Raw genomic sequence first — 20,265 nt, forward strand, 5'->3', positions numbered from 1 at the left:
AAAACCAATTGCTTTTAGCTTGTCAATCAGAATGGAGTGATTGACAGTGTCGAAGGCCTTTTGTAGGTCCAGCATGACCATGCCGCAGTATTTGCCCGCTTCCACCTCTTGTTTGATGTGCTCGTTCAAATAGAGAAGGCATGTATCAACTAGATGTGTGGTAACTTAGGTTGAAGCTGCTTTTTTCATGTGTATACGTCTCTGTCTGTCTGTCTGATTGACTGACTGTCTGCCTGCCCGCTGTCATTATGCATGTCTGTATGTACATGTATGCATTAATTAATTAATTAATTAATTAATTCACTTCCCCCTGCAGCTTGGCCATGCTACCATTAGGTTCCTGTAGTGGTGATTGAGCCTACTGTAGCTAGTGCCCGAGCTGACATTCAGCTAACATTAGTATGGCGATGGTCCCTGCTCTGGAGAGCTACCCACAGCTGTACAAGAAGAGGCTTTCTCTGCCGTTGAAGCCACTGGTGGAGGAGACCAGAGCAATAGTCCCCAATCACCTACTGGAATCAAGTACTCTATCTATCTATTTTCTATCTATATCTATCTCTATCTAGAATAGAATAGAACTCCTTTAATAATCCAGAGGGAAATTCGGCACTACAGATCGCTCATATTGAACAACAATCAACATTTAGGTAGTCAATAGGACTAAAATAGGAATAAGAATATAATAATATAAAGAAAATAAGAATACAATAGAATAAAGAACAAAACACGGTCCGGGATATACATTCTGGTATATACATTCTAAAATCTTAAATATGCAACTATCCAGCCAAAAATACAGAAATATACAGTAAAATGTACAGTAAGAAGTGTGGAAATGTAAAGTGAAAAGTGTCCTCCATGAAGATTGTGAGAAGTCAAGTGTACAATTTTTTAAAGTGTCCAGGAAGGTTTCTATATATCTCTATCTATATCTCTGTCTGTATGTACATACATTACTAGTTACTACACATCATAATTATCAGGGTCGTACTTCTTTTCATTATTATTACCTTATTTTATCCCTCTCTCTCTCTCTCTCTCTTGCTCTCTGTTTTTCTCTCTCTCTCTCTCTCTCTCTCTCTCCCATTTCTTTATGAATTGCCCCACGTGGGATCAATAAAGTTGTCTGAATCTGAATCTCTCTCTCTCTATCTTCCAGAACTCTACCACAATCTCCAAAGAAACAGCCAAATCCAAGCCGAACCACCAGAGCTCCACTTCAGTGGGTTTGAATTGGGGAAGGATTACCAGAAAATTCTGGTGAGGAAAGCATTGGATTTATTCCGTTAGACAAACAAATAAATAGCACAGGGTTTACTATCCTAACCTATCCAAATAGTTCTGATTTAGTAATGGAATCAGGGTTGTTGGGTTCAATTGAATTGTAGTCCATTCAGGAAGTGGATTGTCTATTATTTTAAGATCCAATGAAATGTAACTATCAAATAAATCATGCAGGCAACCCCAAATGAATCTGCGGCATGTTATGAATGGTATTCACACTGAATAGGAACTGAACTCACCCCAACAGTACTTGGGGGAAGTAGGCTAGACATGGGCAAACGTGGTTATGGAGTTGCAGTACATTTCTCCGACTGTGAATCCTGATAATATCAGGATTATTATGATGTAGCTAATATTTTTATTTTTTTACTATCCCTCAGAAACTAATCAACATCTCCTCGGAAGTTGCAAATATTCATATAATTTCCACTCAAACCAAGCACTTCGAGACGAAATATACCAAAAAGGTAATATTAATATTATTATAAAATATTTTATTAAATCGTATTTTCCTGATTGCGGATATGAATTAGAACATTATGCCTTGACTTATTGAGTGTGGTTGTGTTGTCGTCTCTCACCTCTCCAGTACCGCCTGCTTCCGGGCCTCGCCTACACAGTGAGGGTGCAGTTCTGCGCCGACGAATGGCGCTACTTCTACGACTGTGTCCGGGTCCACTGCCAGGTTGGAATCGGGACCGAGTTCTGTTCCTATCTGGCCTTATTAATCACTGCTACACACAATACAGGACATTGTATCATGACATTACTTGTCCAAATAAGAGGCACTTTTATACTGCGACAGGCAGCTACTCAAAGGGAATATTATTGTTTGGCATATTTGTTCCTTTTACTCATACAGTGACACGTTTACACAGGGGAGCTGCTGCCCGGTACAACCATAGGGTTTCTACTGTTGGCTACAGAGCAGCTCCACTGTGGAGCACATACAGGGCTCAGCCTGGCCTTAGGACCTCCTCTTCCTCCATGGAGGGGAGGAAGATTATTGTTTACTTCTCGCCAGCCAGACCCAGGGATTTAAAAAAAAAAAAAAAAAAAAAAAAAAAAAAAAAAAAAAAAAAGGCCACTCCGTTGCCCAAATTGGAAGTTGAATTCCCCCCTGGTCCCAATGGCTTCAGAAATCTCCATGGGAGACACTGACTGCTCTGTATACTAGAGACGAGAGACAGTCTATGATGAAGAGACAGAGTTTTGAATGGGGAAATCCATAACACAAAACATTGGACAAACATATTCAGAGAGAATAATTACATGTGATGTGCTTTTATTGTTGGGTAAAATTATATCTTACTGCGTTTTGGGGTGAAATGAGTTTTAAAGATGTTTCAAATTAATCACGATCTCTGCCGGCAAAGGCTGGGAATCGCACAGTGAGTGGTTGCCATGGTAACTAACTACTAAGTAGGAGCTAGTGTAAGTGGAAACAAAAAAAATTTGTTCAAAGTAACCATCCTGTCATTTACCAGTGACTTGTGAAAGAAAAACAATAATACGTACCATGACAGATTCTTAGATATGGATGACTCCCCATTCAAAGAGACGGCCTTGTTATTCTTGTTAGTCCCTGTTATCAAGATGGTGACCGAGTGAACAGACTCCTCTTTAGACAAACTTTGCTAGCGATAGACCACTGCACTTCCGCGTTACATTGAGCTCATGGAGGAGAGAGCGGGGGGAGAAAATGAATGAATGTGGATGAGAGCCTTGACATTAAGTGTTTGCAGGCTGTGTGGGTGCTGGAGACTTGATCCAATAGACTTTTATACGCCTGAGTCTCCTGAACACGGAGAGACCAATCCCAAGTCGACCGGCACTTTCTCGGACGAGCTATAGTCACTTTTTCGCACCTGCTCCCGAACTACGCATGTGCAGATTGATAAACCTAGACTCCGTGGGCAATCTGCGCATGCATAGTTCGGTAGAAGGTTTGGAAAAGTGACGATAGTCTATTGGATCATATCTCCAGCACCCCCACAGCCGTAGCTACAACCACTTAATGTCAAGCCTCTCATCCACATTCATTCATTTTCTCCCCCCGCTCTCTCTGCCATGATTTCAGAATACCGGAAGTGTTGCGGTGGTCTATGCAGGTTAGAAAAGGGTATCCCATACCAAGAGAGAGCCATCTGTAACATGTCAGAAATCAAAGCAACACGTGTAATTTTCTGCATTTCCTGTCACATAGAAGCATTAGATCTGTAATGGATACAAACAGATTATAATCTCATAAATGTTTTTGTTGGACTGCAAACTAATGATCTAAGACCAAGTAATGGATCCAGTGCTTGTATGTTCAGTTCGTTAGAGCAACATATTGTATTGGTGTATCTCTGTGTAATACACGTGTTCTGTTTCAACAGGGGTTTTCCTGTGTTTATGGTCATGTGAAAAACAAGAATATATGCAGATATAAACACAAATCCTTAGATTCCCTCGGTCAGCCAGTAGGGCTCTATTGTGAAACGGCAAAACACTTTTTTTTGCAGAGAAGTACAGTATAAGACTTAGGACGAGTACAAGACTTTGAGAGCAATAGGATGTCACGACTTATGGTGTTCTCTTGGTCAGTCTTGCTCTCTCCGTCTGTCTCTGTTTCTATTTTCTCTCTCTCTCTCTCACTCTCCCTCTCTCTCTCTCCCCGTTCCCAGGGAGAGGACAATTTGGTGGTCCCGGTCCATGCCTACCCGATCGTCGGTAACCTCCACATGCCCTCCCATGTGGACCTTCCACCTACAGCCCTGGGCCAGAGGTAGGTCACAACATGGAACTCTCAGGGCTGTGTGGCAATGTGAAAGACTTTCACGTCACGATCATCATCAGGGATTTCTTTTTACGATATCGATATATATCCCAATATCTGTTGTTCACATAATGCAAAATCACATTATCAATAATTATCGTCCATCTTACCGAACTGTATGATAACGACTAAATCGTATTGATGATGGTAAATATCGGTTATATCGGCCATAACAAAAGAAACGTGTTGTTATCGCTATCGACCGAAATGTTCATATCGGTGGATTCCTGCTTGGTACCCCCCCCCCCCCCCCCCCCCCCCCCCAGTGTGATCCACACCATCCCTCTGAGCTGCAGCTGTCCTGTGGACTTTGAGTTTGCTGTGTACGTCATCCAGCCTCATCCAGCCTTCTCCATCCAGCCTCTCGCAGGTACAGTGGAAAAAAACATACAGTACATTAACACTTTCTGTGCCATTAACACAATCTGCGCCAAAAACAAGTTAACTTGTTATTGCCCGCCATGCGTTGAGCGCCAGACACGAGTTAACTCGTTTTTGGGATCGTTATTTAGCTTATTCGCTATATCTATTCATAATTCATAGCTGCAGCCTCTGGTATACCCTTCAGAGCCTGTTTGAGCTGGCAGACGGTCAACACCGCCCTCTACTGCCAGGCGGAGCTATTGCATCTCATTGAAAATGGGCTGTTGTGTTTTAGGAGCCGATCTGAGCCGGGCGGGCGGGGTTTAAATACTCAGGCAAGCCAGTTCTATACTACAATGGCATTGAACAGTAACTCCGCCCGCCCGTCATTGTGAAACGGTCGGTAGTGTGGTACAGACCTCCACAAGCATTATTTGGAATTGCGATTAGATATTTGGATTATCTCTTTTGCATTACATCAGATACAAGGTAAGAACATTATATATAAATGTGATCGTTGATCTGACATTTATTTCTACCCCGATCACTATCTGTGTGGACCGTGTATGGCTGTTTACCGTTGGCTGCGGTGGGGGGGGCGAGCGCCCCGCTACGTCGGTCAGTTCATGTATGGACGAGGAGACATAATAATGATAATCTAGCGTTGATTTCAGGATGATTAGATAATCAGCCGGAAAATTTCAACGTGATAACTGGATTACAGTAAAATGCCTTTTTCTCGTCTTTTTCCTGGAATTACTGAAAAACACCCAAACCATACTGAGACTGAGTCACTGAGACTCGACGGCGTTATTAGACCCATAGATATAATATAAGATATATTTTAAGCACTTGCAAATGTCACAGTCTAAAACTATATCTATTGAACAAAGACCTGGCGATGAATGGGGTATCAGCGCCCCCTGCTGCTGGCGGTCAATGTGTTAACGTATATACGTGTTTGCTCGCCAACCGTTGAGTGCCAATAACATTTTCCTTTTTTTCGATTTTAATATCCTATACACTCTTACGGACCTCGGTGTTATCATTGGAACTCATTCTGAGACCCCGAGAGTGCAATGCCGGCTGAATCCTGCTAGGTGGCAGTATCGCCCACCCTTTGAAACCTTATTTCACGCTTCATCCGAGCACCTTGTAACGTGTTCAGCATACTTCATGCATATATTGTGCCATTTCATGTCAGGGACCCGATGGACATTAATACTGGAAATCGCGAACAGACAATTGGAATATTCTTTTTGGGATACCTCCTAGTAAAGGTAAGGACTATATGACATCAATCCTACTTTGATCCAACAATGATTTCACATCGATTGCAACGATCAACGTATGTACTAGTATTCAAAACGTATGCCGTTGCTGACGATCAGAGCATAAAAAAATGACCCCCCCCCTCTTTGTTGCACTCATGATGAAACATAATACCTATTATATACCGTACTTTTCGCACTATAAGCCGCACCTGACTATAAGCCGCAGCAGCTAAATTGAATGATGTGTACATATATAAGCCGCACTGGACTATAAGCCGCAGGTGTTTTAATGTTTAATTACCATATGTAATTAGCATTGGGACACAATACTGTCGGACAAATAACAAGAATTAACTCATTTACAAGTTGTATTAAGTTTAGCAAATAAGGGAACAGATAAATAACATTTCAATGCAGTCAAAAAAGCAATATTTAGATTTTTACATTTTCGGGTTTGGTCACGTCGAGTCACATATAAGCCGCACCGTTATATAAGCCGCAGGGTCGAAAAATGGGGGAAAAAGCCGCGGCTTATAGTCCGAAAAGTACGGTACCTTTGATTTGGAAATAGTAACGTGTCCAGGCGAGCAACGCAAACGCCTTTAGCAAAATTCACATAGCGCTCCATAACGCATCTTCCAGGAATTAGCCCGGATCACTCTGAAACTATACAATATTCACCACGGGATAACACGCAAACGTATACATGAAAATATTAACTCTTTTTTACATGTTGGACGAGAGATAGTGACTGTCAAATGAGCCATAGTATCATCGCTATAATATAGAATATAGATATAGCTCTGCAAACATTGTGACGTACAGTGAAAATGTCTATCTTTTAGTGTGGCCCAGTGACTACAGGATGAGGATAATAGCTGGCGCTGAATGAGTTAAGCATACATTACATTTGTTTTCTTTTTTTTAATACTCTTTTTATTGAAATTTCTTTTTGAAAATCACATCAGAGTATAATCAACAATTATAAAATATAAAACAAGAAAAGACAATGACAGATAATTTGGTGATTTTTCCATATGTGTTCAAAATAAAATATATAACACAAACAAAACACACACACAGACATACAGACAAATAAGTCAACAAAAGATACTCTTGCTCTCACACTCCCAGCACAAATCGTGCCCTCTTCCTTTAATCCCTCCGTCTCTTTTCTTTTATAAATAGAAAAGAAAAAAGATGCATTCAGGCGGATACATATGAATTCACATCATTCCTAAAGCAAAATACTAAATAATTTTTTTTTAAATAAAAAACGGAGGGATACTAATGTATAAACATTTTATTCGTTTTCTGATGCATTGATTACATTGACTGTGCCTTAGCTGGTCTCAAGGAAGGCTTTAGCCTCTTGGGATAAAAAAACAGATCCAAAATAAAATTACTTGCAGTGACCCGTCAGACGAATTCACTATGAGCTGTTTTCTCTCAAATATGTCCGGCCGGTGTTTGTTTTGCGTTTGTGTAAATCATATTGAAGCTGAGAGCATGTTTCCTCATCAGAAAACAGATACCACTGTTGACACTAAGCAGCCAGCGCTCTATCGTGATTATTTTATCTTTTTGTTGTATTTTGTTGCTAGTCAATATTAGCCAAAACTCACCCCAGACTAGTAATATTTTGCCCGCCAAAAGAGGGCCAGAGCACAGGAGCAGACTTAGCTCTATTGGCACAGGCTTTATATGCATTACATTCAATAACAAAGCTCTATAACGAACCGCAGTGGATTCTGAGGGTTAAGTCGAAACTCGTTAATTAATTATTGCAAGTTTGCATTGTGTTTTCGAAGGTCTCGAAGTCTCGACAAAGGCTGGTGGGGTGAAAACACAACATTACCCCTTTCTCTCCTTCCAAATTCTCCAGCCGAGATGTTAATTTCCGGGTAATGGTGCCTTCTGCTGTGGTTTTCTGGGGAAGCTCGACGAACGCTCGGTGCTGCATACCTAAATTATATTGAATTCATATCTGCACATAGGTAACGTATTTCAAGCTATTCTAAACACAGTGATAGTAATGTGTTTTATTGACCACCAGTGGTGGCAGCACCAAGCGTTAGTCAAGCCTTCCGAGGGGCCTTTGGAGACAAAAGGGTGTTTTTCTACTTTATAAGATAAGATATTCCTTTATTGATCCCCTTGGGGATATTCAGGCATCATAGCAGCATGGGGAGGGGAGGTACAGGTAGTGGAAGACATGATACAGGTCATAGAATTATAGTACAGTGGAGAAGGAATTTTAAAAGGCAGTGTAAACAATATAACAATATAATTACACCATATGTCTGTACTGCACCATATGTCTTTGTCGTCCCGCAGGGTTGATCCCAGCCAATGACGAGGTGGAGATCACCGTGACCTTCAGTCCCCGTCACTTTGAGACCTGTCACGTCACCATCCAGCTGGTCATCTCACAGTTCAACTCACAGTCCCACATCTGCACCATCACCGGGAGCTCTGCGGCTAACCTGGCTCTCAGGTAGTGGTTGAGATTTAGTCAAGTCAAGTCGAGAGTTTTATTTGTCACGGCATACAAGCATACAGTGAAATGCGGGTGGTCATGCCCGCAGCGATTGTGCAATAATACAAGTAATACAAATAAGAATAAGACATAGAATGAGACATAACAGGTATAATGTACATAACGTTTACAAAAAGCATGGTAAAGACATGCTAAGGTCCTGCAATACAGTGATAGCTACGGATGAGGCACTGGGTCTTATGTACACTACTATACAATACTATACAATATACAGTTATACTATATATCCTCATGCTAGCTTGCTATATCCATCTATTTACTATACAAGAACCACTCCCGTTTTTTTTTTTGGCCTTTTCATTGTGTAAAGTTACCGTTGAGTGTGTGCGTGTGCATGTTCGTGCTAAAGTGTCCGTTAGTGTGTGAGCGTATACAGTATGTGTGTTGTGTGCGTGCTCATGTGTGCTTGTGTGTGGAGAGTTCAGTGTTCAAGACTCTGATGGCCTGGGGGAAGAAGCTGAGCCGAAGTCTCTCTGTCCTAGTTGCTGGTGTGCACAGGCGTTTGCTAGTACCTAGTACCAGTGTTGTAGTACTCGAGTCCAGGACTCGTGACTCGACTTGGACTTGAGCAATGATGACTCAGACTTGGACTTGGACTCAAGCATTGACTGCATTCGGACTCGGAAGGTGCAGACGAGGACTTGTTAATTGCTAAATGCAATAATTATTTTTGTAATAGGCCCTAATCATTTGGCATAAGATATTGATGGCTAGTGCATTTGTTTGGCTATTATGTCACAAAGTAAATAAACTCCCTTTGAAATGGTGACCGCTGTGTCATTTATGTTTAATGTACAGTAGACCTTTTTTTATTTCTATGTCGGCTCTTTGACTGCCAGAGTGGAATGGACTCAACCTTGATGACTTGCACTCAGACTCTGACTAGGGTAATGGAGACTCAACTCGGACTTGGACTCGGACTCGACTCGGGATTTAGTGACTCGACTACAACACTGCCTAGTACACAGTCCCCCACCATGCATCCTAACCTGGCTCTCAGGTAATGGTTCAGGTTTAGACCTAGTACACAGTCCCCCACCATACATCCATCCTGCATATGTTCTGTATTTGACTGATGGTAAAATCAAACTCTAAAACTATTCTACTGTGCTCCTCTGGGAACGTTAACTAATGTCAAGAACGCACTGCACACCCTTACATATCTGTACTGCTCACATTACACACCATGCCCTCTTGTAACCATCTGTTATTGAAGTAGTGGTGCATACACACAATTATAAGGTCCACTTGGAAGTCCCTCTCTCTCTCTCTTAAAACTACTCGCTCACTCACTCACAACCATGTGAACTAAACACTAACTAAGCAAACGTTGCTCTTGTTTTCGGCTCAGAATTAGAAAAAAAGCAAAGAGCATGTCTAGTCCAGTTCCCGTGTGAAAAACAGTGCTATCCATCATTCAGCTGCTGGACCTCTCTCTCCACTCCAGCAGCGCTTTATCTCCGCCGGGGGTTAATAATTCATGAATATAGCTCTGTGCAGCAGCTGGGTGGCGCAGCGGACATTGCGCTCGTCACCAAAGCAAGAGACACGGGTCTCGAATCCGGCTGTCGGCGTTGCCTCTGGCTTGGGCCGGCCGTCACACTGACTCAATTGGCAGAGTTAGCGGGAGGGAAGTCGAAGGGTGGTAGTCTGGTCGTTGTAAACAGCGACTCCTACAGGTCGGTCAGGGGGCGCTTGCACAGCAAAGACAGGAAAATGGCGGGGGCAGTGTGAGCCTCCTACACGTTACTCCTCGCCAATGAGAGTCCGCGCTGGCAGGTGAAAAAGAAGTGACCGGCTGCCTCCACATGTATCGGAGGGGACATGTGATGGGCTTCTATTCTCCCTACGACCAGCCAGTGGGGGGCACATGCGAGCAATGATCAGGACAGGGGAGGGAGAATTGGCACGAGAGGAAATTGGGATGGGAGAAACATCACAGAAAAAGGGGGGAGAACATCCTGACCAAATACCATAAAATAGCGCATTTCTTATACCATCATTAAAACAACAATCCAACATCTGTATGCAATATATAAATGTGAATGTAATCTTTGAATGAAAAACGTTGTTAAAAAAAAGAAGAAAAAAAAGATAAATCCAAGTATGACCTGAGAGCTATCCAGCCACTTTACCCCAGAGATATGAGCGAACCTGACCTTTAAATATTCCTCTAGATCCTGACAGTTTTATCCTACTGTAAGTGGAAGGCTGTTCCACATTGAGATCCCGGTGTAGAAAAATGAGCTCTGAGCCATAGACTTGACCCGCGGCACCGGGATGGAAAAACTAGATAATGAAAGGGATGATTCGAACTTAATTTATTATTTGCAAGTCGAATAATGACCACGCCATAGTTGATAAAGCAAGTTTTACGAGCAAAGACCTTTATTTTGAAGTAGCCTAATTTGAAGTTATCCGTCTTGTGTCTCTCAAGGAAACTATAAAAGTAGGAAGGGTCATCACGTCACTGTGTTGCACAGGGATGCCAAGTGTGGAAACGTTCAGTTGACTTGAATGGGATCAGCCATTTCCCAGTTTATGACATGTCATTTAAAACAGGTTATTCCCTCGGATGTCAGAATCATCAGCAAGTTGTAGTTTGGTAACGTCTGTCAGGTCACTACAGGTTACCATGAAAAACAACTTGGCGATAGTGATAAATATAATATATATTATACGATATTAGGGATGCTCGATATTGGCTTTTTTACCGATATACCGATATTGTCCAACTCTTAATTTTCGATACCGATATCAATTGATACCGATATATGCTGGGTTTCCCCCCCCAAAAAATGGAATAATTTCAGGTAATTAACATTACATATCTCTTGTTGTGGAATTAACACAACATTATGCATACTTTTGACAATAAATTAAATCAGAATTTGTTCTTACTTGCTTGCCTGGGTAAATAAAGGTTATAGAAATGTAAAATAAATTTAAATTATAATTATTATTATTATTTTCTTTGAAAACCGATACCGATATTTTCCGATATCACATTTTTATGCCGATATCGGCCGATAATATCGGTAGGCCGATAATATCTATGTGATATTAGTGATATGATACTTTGTGGTAATTACAGTATGAGTGCAAAGAACCTGGATTTATTTTCAGTCCTGTGTATGCAGTAACCGCCCCGTTTCACTCTGGAGGTACGTTTGTTTTTGTGTCACAGTCAGCTGGACAGAGAGTGGGGTACAGGGGATGTGGTGGAGTACAGAGGGCCTTCGCCCCCCACCCGCCCAGCGCCTCCTCAGAGGAAAACCGTACGCAGACCTCCCAAGAAAGCTGACATGTCCAAGGTGCAGTATCTGTTATATGCTGTGGTTATTTACTGTTCAAGTGATGAATGTATATGATTTATATTTTATTGACCACTCAACAGATAGATCCAGCCGAGATCACGTGAGTGCTGTGATGGTATGCATGTCGTTTTCCTCCTCACAGAACCCGGTGAATCCGGTTCTATTTGAGAAAATATCAATGAAAACGTTTTTTTATTTTTTATTTTATGATTTTTCATTTTCATTATGGAACGCATTATTGAGCCAGCTATGATCTATAAATCATAATGAGTTACAGTGATTTCAGATCAATTGGAATCCCCTACCTACAAGATCCTCCTCCTCACCTACAAATCCCTGCACGGGTTGGCTCCTTCCTACTTGACCGACCTACTCCACCCCTACACTCCAGGAACATGCCAACATTATGGGAAATACACTTGCAATCTTCTCCAGAGTCAGACAAGAAGATAGATTGAATTTTCTCTCAGTCGAAAGTGAACGCACAGAGAGAAAATTGCTATCTATCTTCTTGTCTGACTCTGGAGAAGACCGTAAGTGCCTTTCCCATATTGGCGTGTGCCTTTAACTGAAGTATAGTTAAAAAAAAAAAAAAAAAAAAAAATGTACAGTGTGCGTCCTCCAGGCTATGAAGGGCTCAAGAGGTAGAGCAGTTGTCTGGTAATCCGGAGGTTCCCGGTTTGATTCTCGCTCCTCCCGGGCAGCATGTCTGCATAATACTGGACTCAACCCTCTCATTTCACCCACACGTCAAGTCTGTCACCAGGTCCGCCTTTTTCCATCTCTGAACCATTTCCCGCCTTCGCCCCTCACTCTCCGACACCTCAGCGGAAACACTTATTCATGCCTTCGTCACTTCCCGCCTTGACTATAACGGAATCCTTCTTGGTGCCTCCAAGAAGGTTCTGGATCGTTTACAGTACGTCCAAAATTCAGCTGCGAGGGTCCTCACGCGCACCAAACCCTGGCAGCACATCACCCCCACCCTGCAAAAACTCCACTGGCTCCCCATCAACTACCGAATCCCTACAAGATCCTCCTCCTCACCTACAAATCCCTGCACGGGTTGGCCCCTTCCTACCTGACCAACCTACTCCACCCCTACACTCCAGCACGAGGTCTCCGCTCCTCCAACTCCGACCTCCTCACCATCCCCCGCAACACTATATATATTCATATTCTTACCCTTTCTTTTATATAGCTTCTCTTTTTTTGTAAACTGTCCTTGAGTCTGAGAAAAACGCTTCTCTCTCTAAATCCAATCTACTATTATTATTATTATTATTATTATTATTATTATTATTATTATTATTATTATTATTATTATTATTATTATTATTATTAAGTGTCCTTGAGCAAGACACTTAACCCCTAATTGCTCCCGATGAGCAGGTTGGCTCCTTGCATGCATGGTTGCCTCCGCCATCGGTGTGTGAATGTGTGAGTGGATGGGTAAAATGTGAGGAACAAATTGTAAAGCGCTTTGGATAAAAGTGCTATAATATAAATGCAGCCATTTACCATTTATGAAGGATCAGAGAGTCGCTGCTGTGGGCCAGCCCCGTCTGAAGCCACCGCTGGACGCCTGCACCCCCGCTGGAGTGGCCAAAATGCTGCTTCATAAAGACACAGACAAACTCAGCTCCAAGGACCTGAGAGAAGGTACTGAAGTTGGACAACTCAATAGACATACTCGTTCCTTTTACCATCGACTCACTAGGGGATAGAGTGGTACCACTTTTTCATTGTTTATGTTGTTCCACAGTGCGGCGGATTTTAACAGAAAAGGGAAGGTGAAGGAGGCTATCTCTAAGAACTAAGATACTTTTCCCCCAGAGATTTGTCCAACTTCTTTGTCACAAATTGTATAGAATGTCTCGTGTTAATTTCAGACAGAAAAAAATTAAACTTTGAATAGATAAATGCATTTTGACATTTCTAAAATGGGAAAACGTAGTTCAGCATTATCTCAAGATTCGAGAGTTTTATTTGTCACATACATACAGTACAGAGTAGTGAAATGAAGGTGGCCATGCCCGCCTTGATTGTGCATTATCAAACTAATAAAATAGAATAGATAATAAAATACAATAGACATGATCAAAAGTAATAAGAGTAAAATACAACGCTAAGCTTAAGAAATAAAGGCAATGAGTAATATATATATACATAGTTACATACAAATATACAGTTATGCTTTTTAAAGTGACCTTTTTGTAGTATATTTGTGTGTGGGGTGTGTGAGAGAGTGCAAGTGAGGATGTGTGGTGTGTTCATGTGTGTGTGTTCATGTGTGCTTGTGTGTGGAGAGATCAGTGTATCTCTGTTGATTGATTGATCTGGGCGAGGGAAATTAGTGATGATTTCCCTCAACAACTGGTGTCAAGGGTAAGAGCAAGGCACTTAACCCATCAACTGCTCATCAGCTGCTCCATCCATGCTGCTCAGTACCGGGCAGTAGAAGGCTATGGTTGTATAATTGCTCGACCGTGTTAGCATTCGTTGATCCCATGGGTACTGTATGTAAAGGTTGGAAACATTTTCCTTTGTCAACAGCCATGTCCTGTGGCAATAATATAGCGGCTCTGAGGAACAGACGGATGAAAGAAGCGTTCTTCATAAACGAGGTCCGACAAGAAGTCCAGGAGGAGAAAGCCAACCATCTCAGATGGTACCGTACATTATTACCGCACGTTATTCGTAAACAATTCAATGTGAAAAGAATCTTGAAGAAAATATACTTCTTGAATTGATTTCACGGCGACTCTGACCACCAGCGATAAGTTCTTGTGTTTGTGTGTTGCATTGGTGCTCACTAGGGGTGGGAAAAAAATCTATACATCATAGAATCGTGATATTTTGCGTGACAATATTGTATTCATACAGTACACTGACGCCAAATATAAAAAATTCAAATAAAAAAGAAGTTAAATAAAATACAAATTTGCTGCAATTAAAAACTGTTGAAGTGAACAGACTAAAAACTTGATCTTATTAGATAAAACAGATGATATATTTGTATTGCAGATAACAAAGTTTTCTGCTGGGGACATAATTTGCAGTTGAAAAAAGGTAATCAATTGCAATATATCGCAATAATATCGCAATAATATCATATTGTGACTCAAGTATGGTGTTAGTATCATACCGTGGGGTTATTCCCATCCTCAGTTCTCAAAGTGTAAAGTCTATAGTATACTGACAGACAGTGGCAAAACTACATTTGTCAGGTTTGTAAGAACAAAGCACTATAGTGTTCACCAGCTTGCTAACTTAAAATAGTGGGATTGTCCAAACACCAGCTCCAAATCTGTGATCTCATGTTCACCTTTGTTTCCAGCCTTAAAGGAACATGCCAACATTTGGGGAAATTTGCTTATCGTCTTCTCCAGAGAGAGACCAGTAGAGAGATGCAATGAATGGAAGCGGACAATGTTGGACAATGCCTAGGGCAGGCTAACCGGCACTGTCCGCTTCCATTCATTGTGCTAAGCTAGGCTAACATGCAGCCAGATAGCTTTCTACTGAACGCACAGAGAGGAAACTGGCATCTATCTTCTTGTCTCTCTCTGGAGAAGACGATAAGCTAATTTCCCCAAATGTTGGCGTGTTCTTTTAAGTCAGACGATTCAGTGCATTTTCCAAAAAGCCTTCCGTCTCTGATTCAGGCAGGTTCACCTGAGCCAGGATGCCATGTCAGAGGACGCCAGGAGTCTCATATTACTGGAGAGGGAAAGAACTCATTATGAATACATGGTAAGATCTGTTCCAAGTGGCTCTCCTTTTTATATAGAACTGTAGGAATGGGAAAAGTTTGTTTTTGGGACCCAGGTTCCTAGTTCCAGTACCGCTTGCTGTTTCAGAATGGCTCTTTTGATAATACTTGTATAGACTTAAAATAGACCTTACCTTAGTCAGAAGGTACTCCAAAATTAATAATCCATGTGGTTCCATCGCCATTGCCATTACTCATGTGCATTGGGTCTGGCTATAATACGGGAAACAATAGGTTTCAGGCGTGCAAATCTCCGACAGATGGCTGTGTGCTGACTTCACTTTGAGGGGGAAGGGATTCCTGCAGCCGGAGGTAGTGAGGCACTGAGAGACACCTTAGAGACCCAGTTCAAAAGGTAGGCCATACTGCCACATGTCGGGATTCGATCGTCATTGCAATTATAACGTAGGCAGCGGTGCCAGGGAGACACAGGCAGGTCCACGTGAGTGTTTAGAATGGGGAAACAAAAGCAGCCATTTGATGTGTGCCTGGTGCCAGTGTATGGCAGCCATTCAGCCTGCGTAGCCCACGGTTGGTTGCTACCAGTGGTGGTGAAGGAGGCAATTTCCACCCTACATTGTGGAGAGCGTTTTGAGTGTCTAGAAAAGCGCTATATAAATGTAATGAATTATTATTATTTTATTATTACTGTATTACTCCAGTGCTGTAGATCAACACAGTAGTACCAACGTAACGGAATCCTTCTTGGTGCCTCCAAGAAGGTTCTGGATCGCTTACAGTACGTCCAAAACTCTGCGAGGGTCTTCACGTGCACCAAACCCTGGCAGCACATCACCCCCACCCTGCAAAAACTCCACTGGCTCCCCATCAACTACCGAATCCCCTACAAGATCCTCCTCCTCACCTACAAATCCCTGCACGGGTTGGCCCCTTCCTACCTGACCAACCTACTCCACCCCTACACTCCAGCACGAGGCCTCCGCTCCTCCAACTCCGACCTCCTCACCATCCCCCGCACCAGGCGTTCCACACTGGGAGACCGAGCTTTCGCTGTAGCTGCCCCCAGGCTTTGGAACTCCCTCTCCCCCTCCATCCGAGGCTCTGACACCATCAACCTCTTTAAAACCCACCTAAAAACACACCTGTTCACACTTGCCTTCACGCAACACGGCCCTTCTCCCAAGTAGCCCACCCCCTGACTCTTTTCTTTTAAGCCACAGATCCCATTGTTTTTGTTTTCTGTTTTTAGTTTTAGTATTTTGTTAACTTTCTTGTTACCACTTCATCCAATTGGACAGCACCTTTTTTATCTCACTTGTTGTTGTAACTTGTTGTTACTATATATTTTTATCTACCCTTTCTTTTATATAGCTTCTCTCTCCTTGTACAGTGTCCTTGAGTCTGAGAAAGGCGCTTCTCTCTTCAAATCCAATTTATTATTATTATTATTATTACCAAAATTGTGGTATTTCATGACTTTGTGTAAAATAAACATTCTAAATGGGCAACATTTTGAGTTCCTGTCAGTTGTTGAGAAACATTGCTACTCTCCCTACCTAATATTGTAGCATTATTCAGTTGTATTGGATCCACTCCGTGATTTTTAACACATCTCCGCCCAAAAATAAGAAAATGAAAAAACGAAATAAACGCTGTTGCCTGTCCATGATTGATTTGTATTGAATGCTGCCAAGGAATTGTGTAAGTTCAGCCAGGGTCACATTACTAGTGTTAGATAACAGTGTTTCTAGCCTTTAATCATTTCTCTCACTCGTCACCTGCTGTTCCGTGACTGGCCTCCACGTTGTGTCATTTTACTTGGATATCTCATTAGCTGTCTCACACTGTATCAACCCCTGTTAGTACATCCGTGGTCAGAAGAAACGACACTGCAACGTGATCTCTTTCCTTAGATCCTCATGTTTATATTCATAAACATAGCTCCGTACCAGATGTAACCAACTCTGTAATGAACAGTCTTAATTCATTCTTCTCCACCGTCTCTTATGCTATTAGTCAAATGGTTCTGGGCCTCGTCGTAGCCAACAACCATTCCCTGTTAGCCGAAGCTAGCGATGATGTGTCACTTCCCCTCCAGCGAGGGTGAGGATGGATCAAAGTATCTGCGTCGTGTGTCAATCTGCTTAGTCTCCTGGGCCCTCATTTATCAACCTGACGTACGCACAGATATGTGCTTAAGCCGTGCGTACGACCATTTCTAAGCAAAGTGTGGGAATTATCAACAAGGAACTTGTGCTTGACTTTGTACTTATATCTACGCACAGCTCTGAGCATGCTTAGCTGACGCCCAGTGGTAGAATATCGTTACTACGGCATAAGCGCTCCTCAGTTCATGCATTAGTTTCAACTAGAGCTGCCGCGGTATTGATTATTTCCTTACCGCACAAATTTGCAAAATATTTCCTACCGCCGCGGTTATTACCGCATGCACACAAAAAATTTAAAAAAAAAGTTTGAATGCATTTTTTTTTTGGTAGTAGTCTACTCTTTATAGCATATAGCCTGCCTCTAGTCTAAATGTCTATTTTTAGAGGATGACTTTGCAGCATGAATATTGTTTGGGATTCGGCAAGCACGCATTAGTTATTGAAAGTGAAACACGGATTCGAAGTTTACCCTCTGGTCGTGCGCCGTTCACTCGGTGACGCGGGCAGGGGTGGTTACCCCTAACCCCCCCGACCCTTTCTTATTATTATTACTATAAAGTTACTACTTTATAATAAAGGCATTCGTTTTGTGGCATTAACATTATATAGTTATACGTTCAATAACATCAGCGTATTTACCGGACAATAGCAAGGCAAGCAATACTCTATTCATATCTCAGTTCCTTTCTTTGCTCAGAGCGTGCTGAGTTGTCCCATTCTGCGGTCTGTTAATAAAGTTTTCAATCAGACAAGTGTATAGAACGAAGGGCTTTTATTATAACATTCGTTGCAGACAGTAAAATCATTATGTCTCGTTTAGTACTCCTTAGGAGCGATCGTAGTCCACTCCGGCGGAGAGTTAAAGCTAACGTTATTAGCCGTGTTGTGATGATCTGACATTCAGGAAGTAAAAACCTAATACGCGCTTGCCGATTGGTGGTGACGCTACAACGTGTGACGCGTCTCTCTTCTGACCAATCAGTGGTCTGCAATGTTTCACGTGACTTTTCTGGTACCCAATAGGGTCGCTTGGAACCTCGATAGATGAGTAGGGTATATCTGCAGAGCCGCAAGCCCAACGAGAGGCGGGTAATTTATTATTATTATTATAAAAAACAGCGGTGACGCGGTATTCAGCCTACTCTGCGGTGGCCGTGATGTAACAGCGATACCGCGGTAATGCGGTAATCGCGGCAGCTCTAGTTTCAACGCGGAAATAAGCTTCCGTGCATTACTTCCAACACTGGCGTGTTCAACTTCTGTATGACCCGTAATTCATTATAGTTCATTGTAAAATAGCGACAGTAGTGTAATTATAACCAGGTTATAACCAACCTCTCATGCGGGAACAAGAGGTTGGCTTGCTTGTTTGGCACGGGGGGCAGAAGCAGAACACCCACCTCCAAACGCCATTAAATATTGTTTCAAATAAAAAGCGACATACTATTATTTTGTGTCATGTTTCCAAATAAGATTGGCCACAACGGAATGCTTTCTACTTCAATTTGTTGATTAGAATAGATTACCTCGCTCCGTTGAAACGTCACTGAGCTCAGCACACAGACATGATAATAATAATAACAATAATAATAATAATAATAATAATAATAATAATAATAATAATAATAATAATAATAATAATAATAATAATAATAATAGCTTCATTTTACATAGCGCCTTTCAAGAGACCCATGCAAGGTCGCTTTACATAGATGGGGGGGGGGGGGAATAACAAAGTAATAAAGATAGTGGACAGACTATGTAAATATGATGATGGGATTCAAGGTTGCCTTTTTATTGATCATAGGCATGCTGTCAGAGTATGATGTCATAATCAAACATTCTAGAACATTTGTCGTCACAGATCATGTCATAATAGAACATAGGCTACATGGCATGGTCCATCGTGATATTGTGTAGACTGTTATTACTGTACCACCCATTGTGACAACAGCCTTGTGAGCTCCCGCACACAAACATGATGGAATTCAAGTTCATGTATTGATCACATAGGCAGGCTACATCATACATGGCAGTGAGATTCATTGTTCTTGTATATGCTCTCGTATTATTGTTTATATAGGCTACCCAATACTGACATCAAAATAGATTGTATGCCTCTAGAAATCATATGCAGCAGGTAGAAAATTGACGGAAAATCCGTCGCGATTTGGAATAAAATTGAGGAGAACTTTAATCCCTGGGTATTAATCAAACAAAACGGAAAAAGGCAGTCATATTCCAGCACAGTCTTTATTAGTGTTTGCGCTGCCCAGGCAGCAATGGTTAATAGATATCATATCCGACATCACCGTACGTGTACACGTCTGTCAGCCTGTCTCATAACACGCTTCCCTCGGTTTAGTCTATTTTTCCACATTTCATGGGGGTGTTCCATTACCGTATATGGTTAATCGGGGCGGTTTTGGTATGCAAATACGTGAAAGTGTGCACGAGCCTCAGCGTAGAAGCAAGGTGATATTTATCATGACAGGTGTGCGTAGGACCTGTGTACGCACGTGTGATAAATCCCGTTTTTTTTGTGCGTGCACACATTCTAAATTCTGTGCTTACGTGTGGAAATAGAACAGTTTCTAAGAAAACTTGATGAATGAGGGCCCTGAAGACCCCACAGCTTACGTCTTCAAGTCTCACGATGTCGAACTCTCTCTCGTGACTGTTACTATGGCAGGGGTGGCCAACCAGTCAGAGACTAAGAGCCACAAAAATGACTGTGGTACC

General features: G+C 42.0%; 1 protein-coding gene across 1 annotated transcript in view; it reads left to right on the top strand.

Moving 5' to 3' along the window:
• Positions 1-406: 406 nt before the first annotated feature.
• Positions 407-20,265, top strand: part of cfap221 (cilia and flagella associated protein 221) — a gene marked incomplete at its 3' end in the record, with an annotated part of 70,284 nt that continues 50,425 nt past the window's right edge. The window contains exons 1-11 of the mRNA XM_084329031.1: positions 407-522; positions 1,160-1,260; positions 1,665-1,751; positions 1,874-1,969; positions 3,954-4,054; positions 4,372-4,475; positions 8,080-8,239; positions 11,490-11,616; positions 13,152-13,281; positions 14,176-14,290; positions 15,288-15,375. Coding sequence (XP_084185157.1) covers positions 408-522; positions 1,160-1,260; positions 1,665-1,751; positions 1,874-1,969; positions 3,954-4,054; positions 4,372-4,475; positions 8,080-8,239; positions 11,490-11,616; positions 13,152-13,281; positions 14,176-14,290; positions 15,288-15,375 — 1,224 coding nt within the window. The 5' untranslated portion in view covers position 407. The remainder of the gene's footprint in view (positions 523-1,159; positions 1,261-1,664; positions 1,752-1,873; positions 1,970-3,953; positions 4,055-4,371; positions 4,476-8,079; positions 8,240-11,489; positions 11,617-13,151; positions 13,282-14,175; positions 14,291-15,287; positions 15,376-20,265) is intronic.

This window comes from Notolepis coatsorum, assembly GCF_963971535.1.
Source record: "Notolepis coatsorum genome assembly, chromosome: 14".
In the NCBI taxonomy this organism is placed as follows: Eukaryota; Metazoa; Chordata; class Actinopteri; order Aulopiformes; family Paralepididae; genus Notolepis; species Notolepis coatsorum.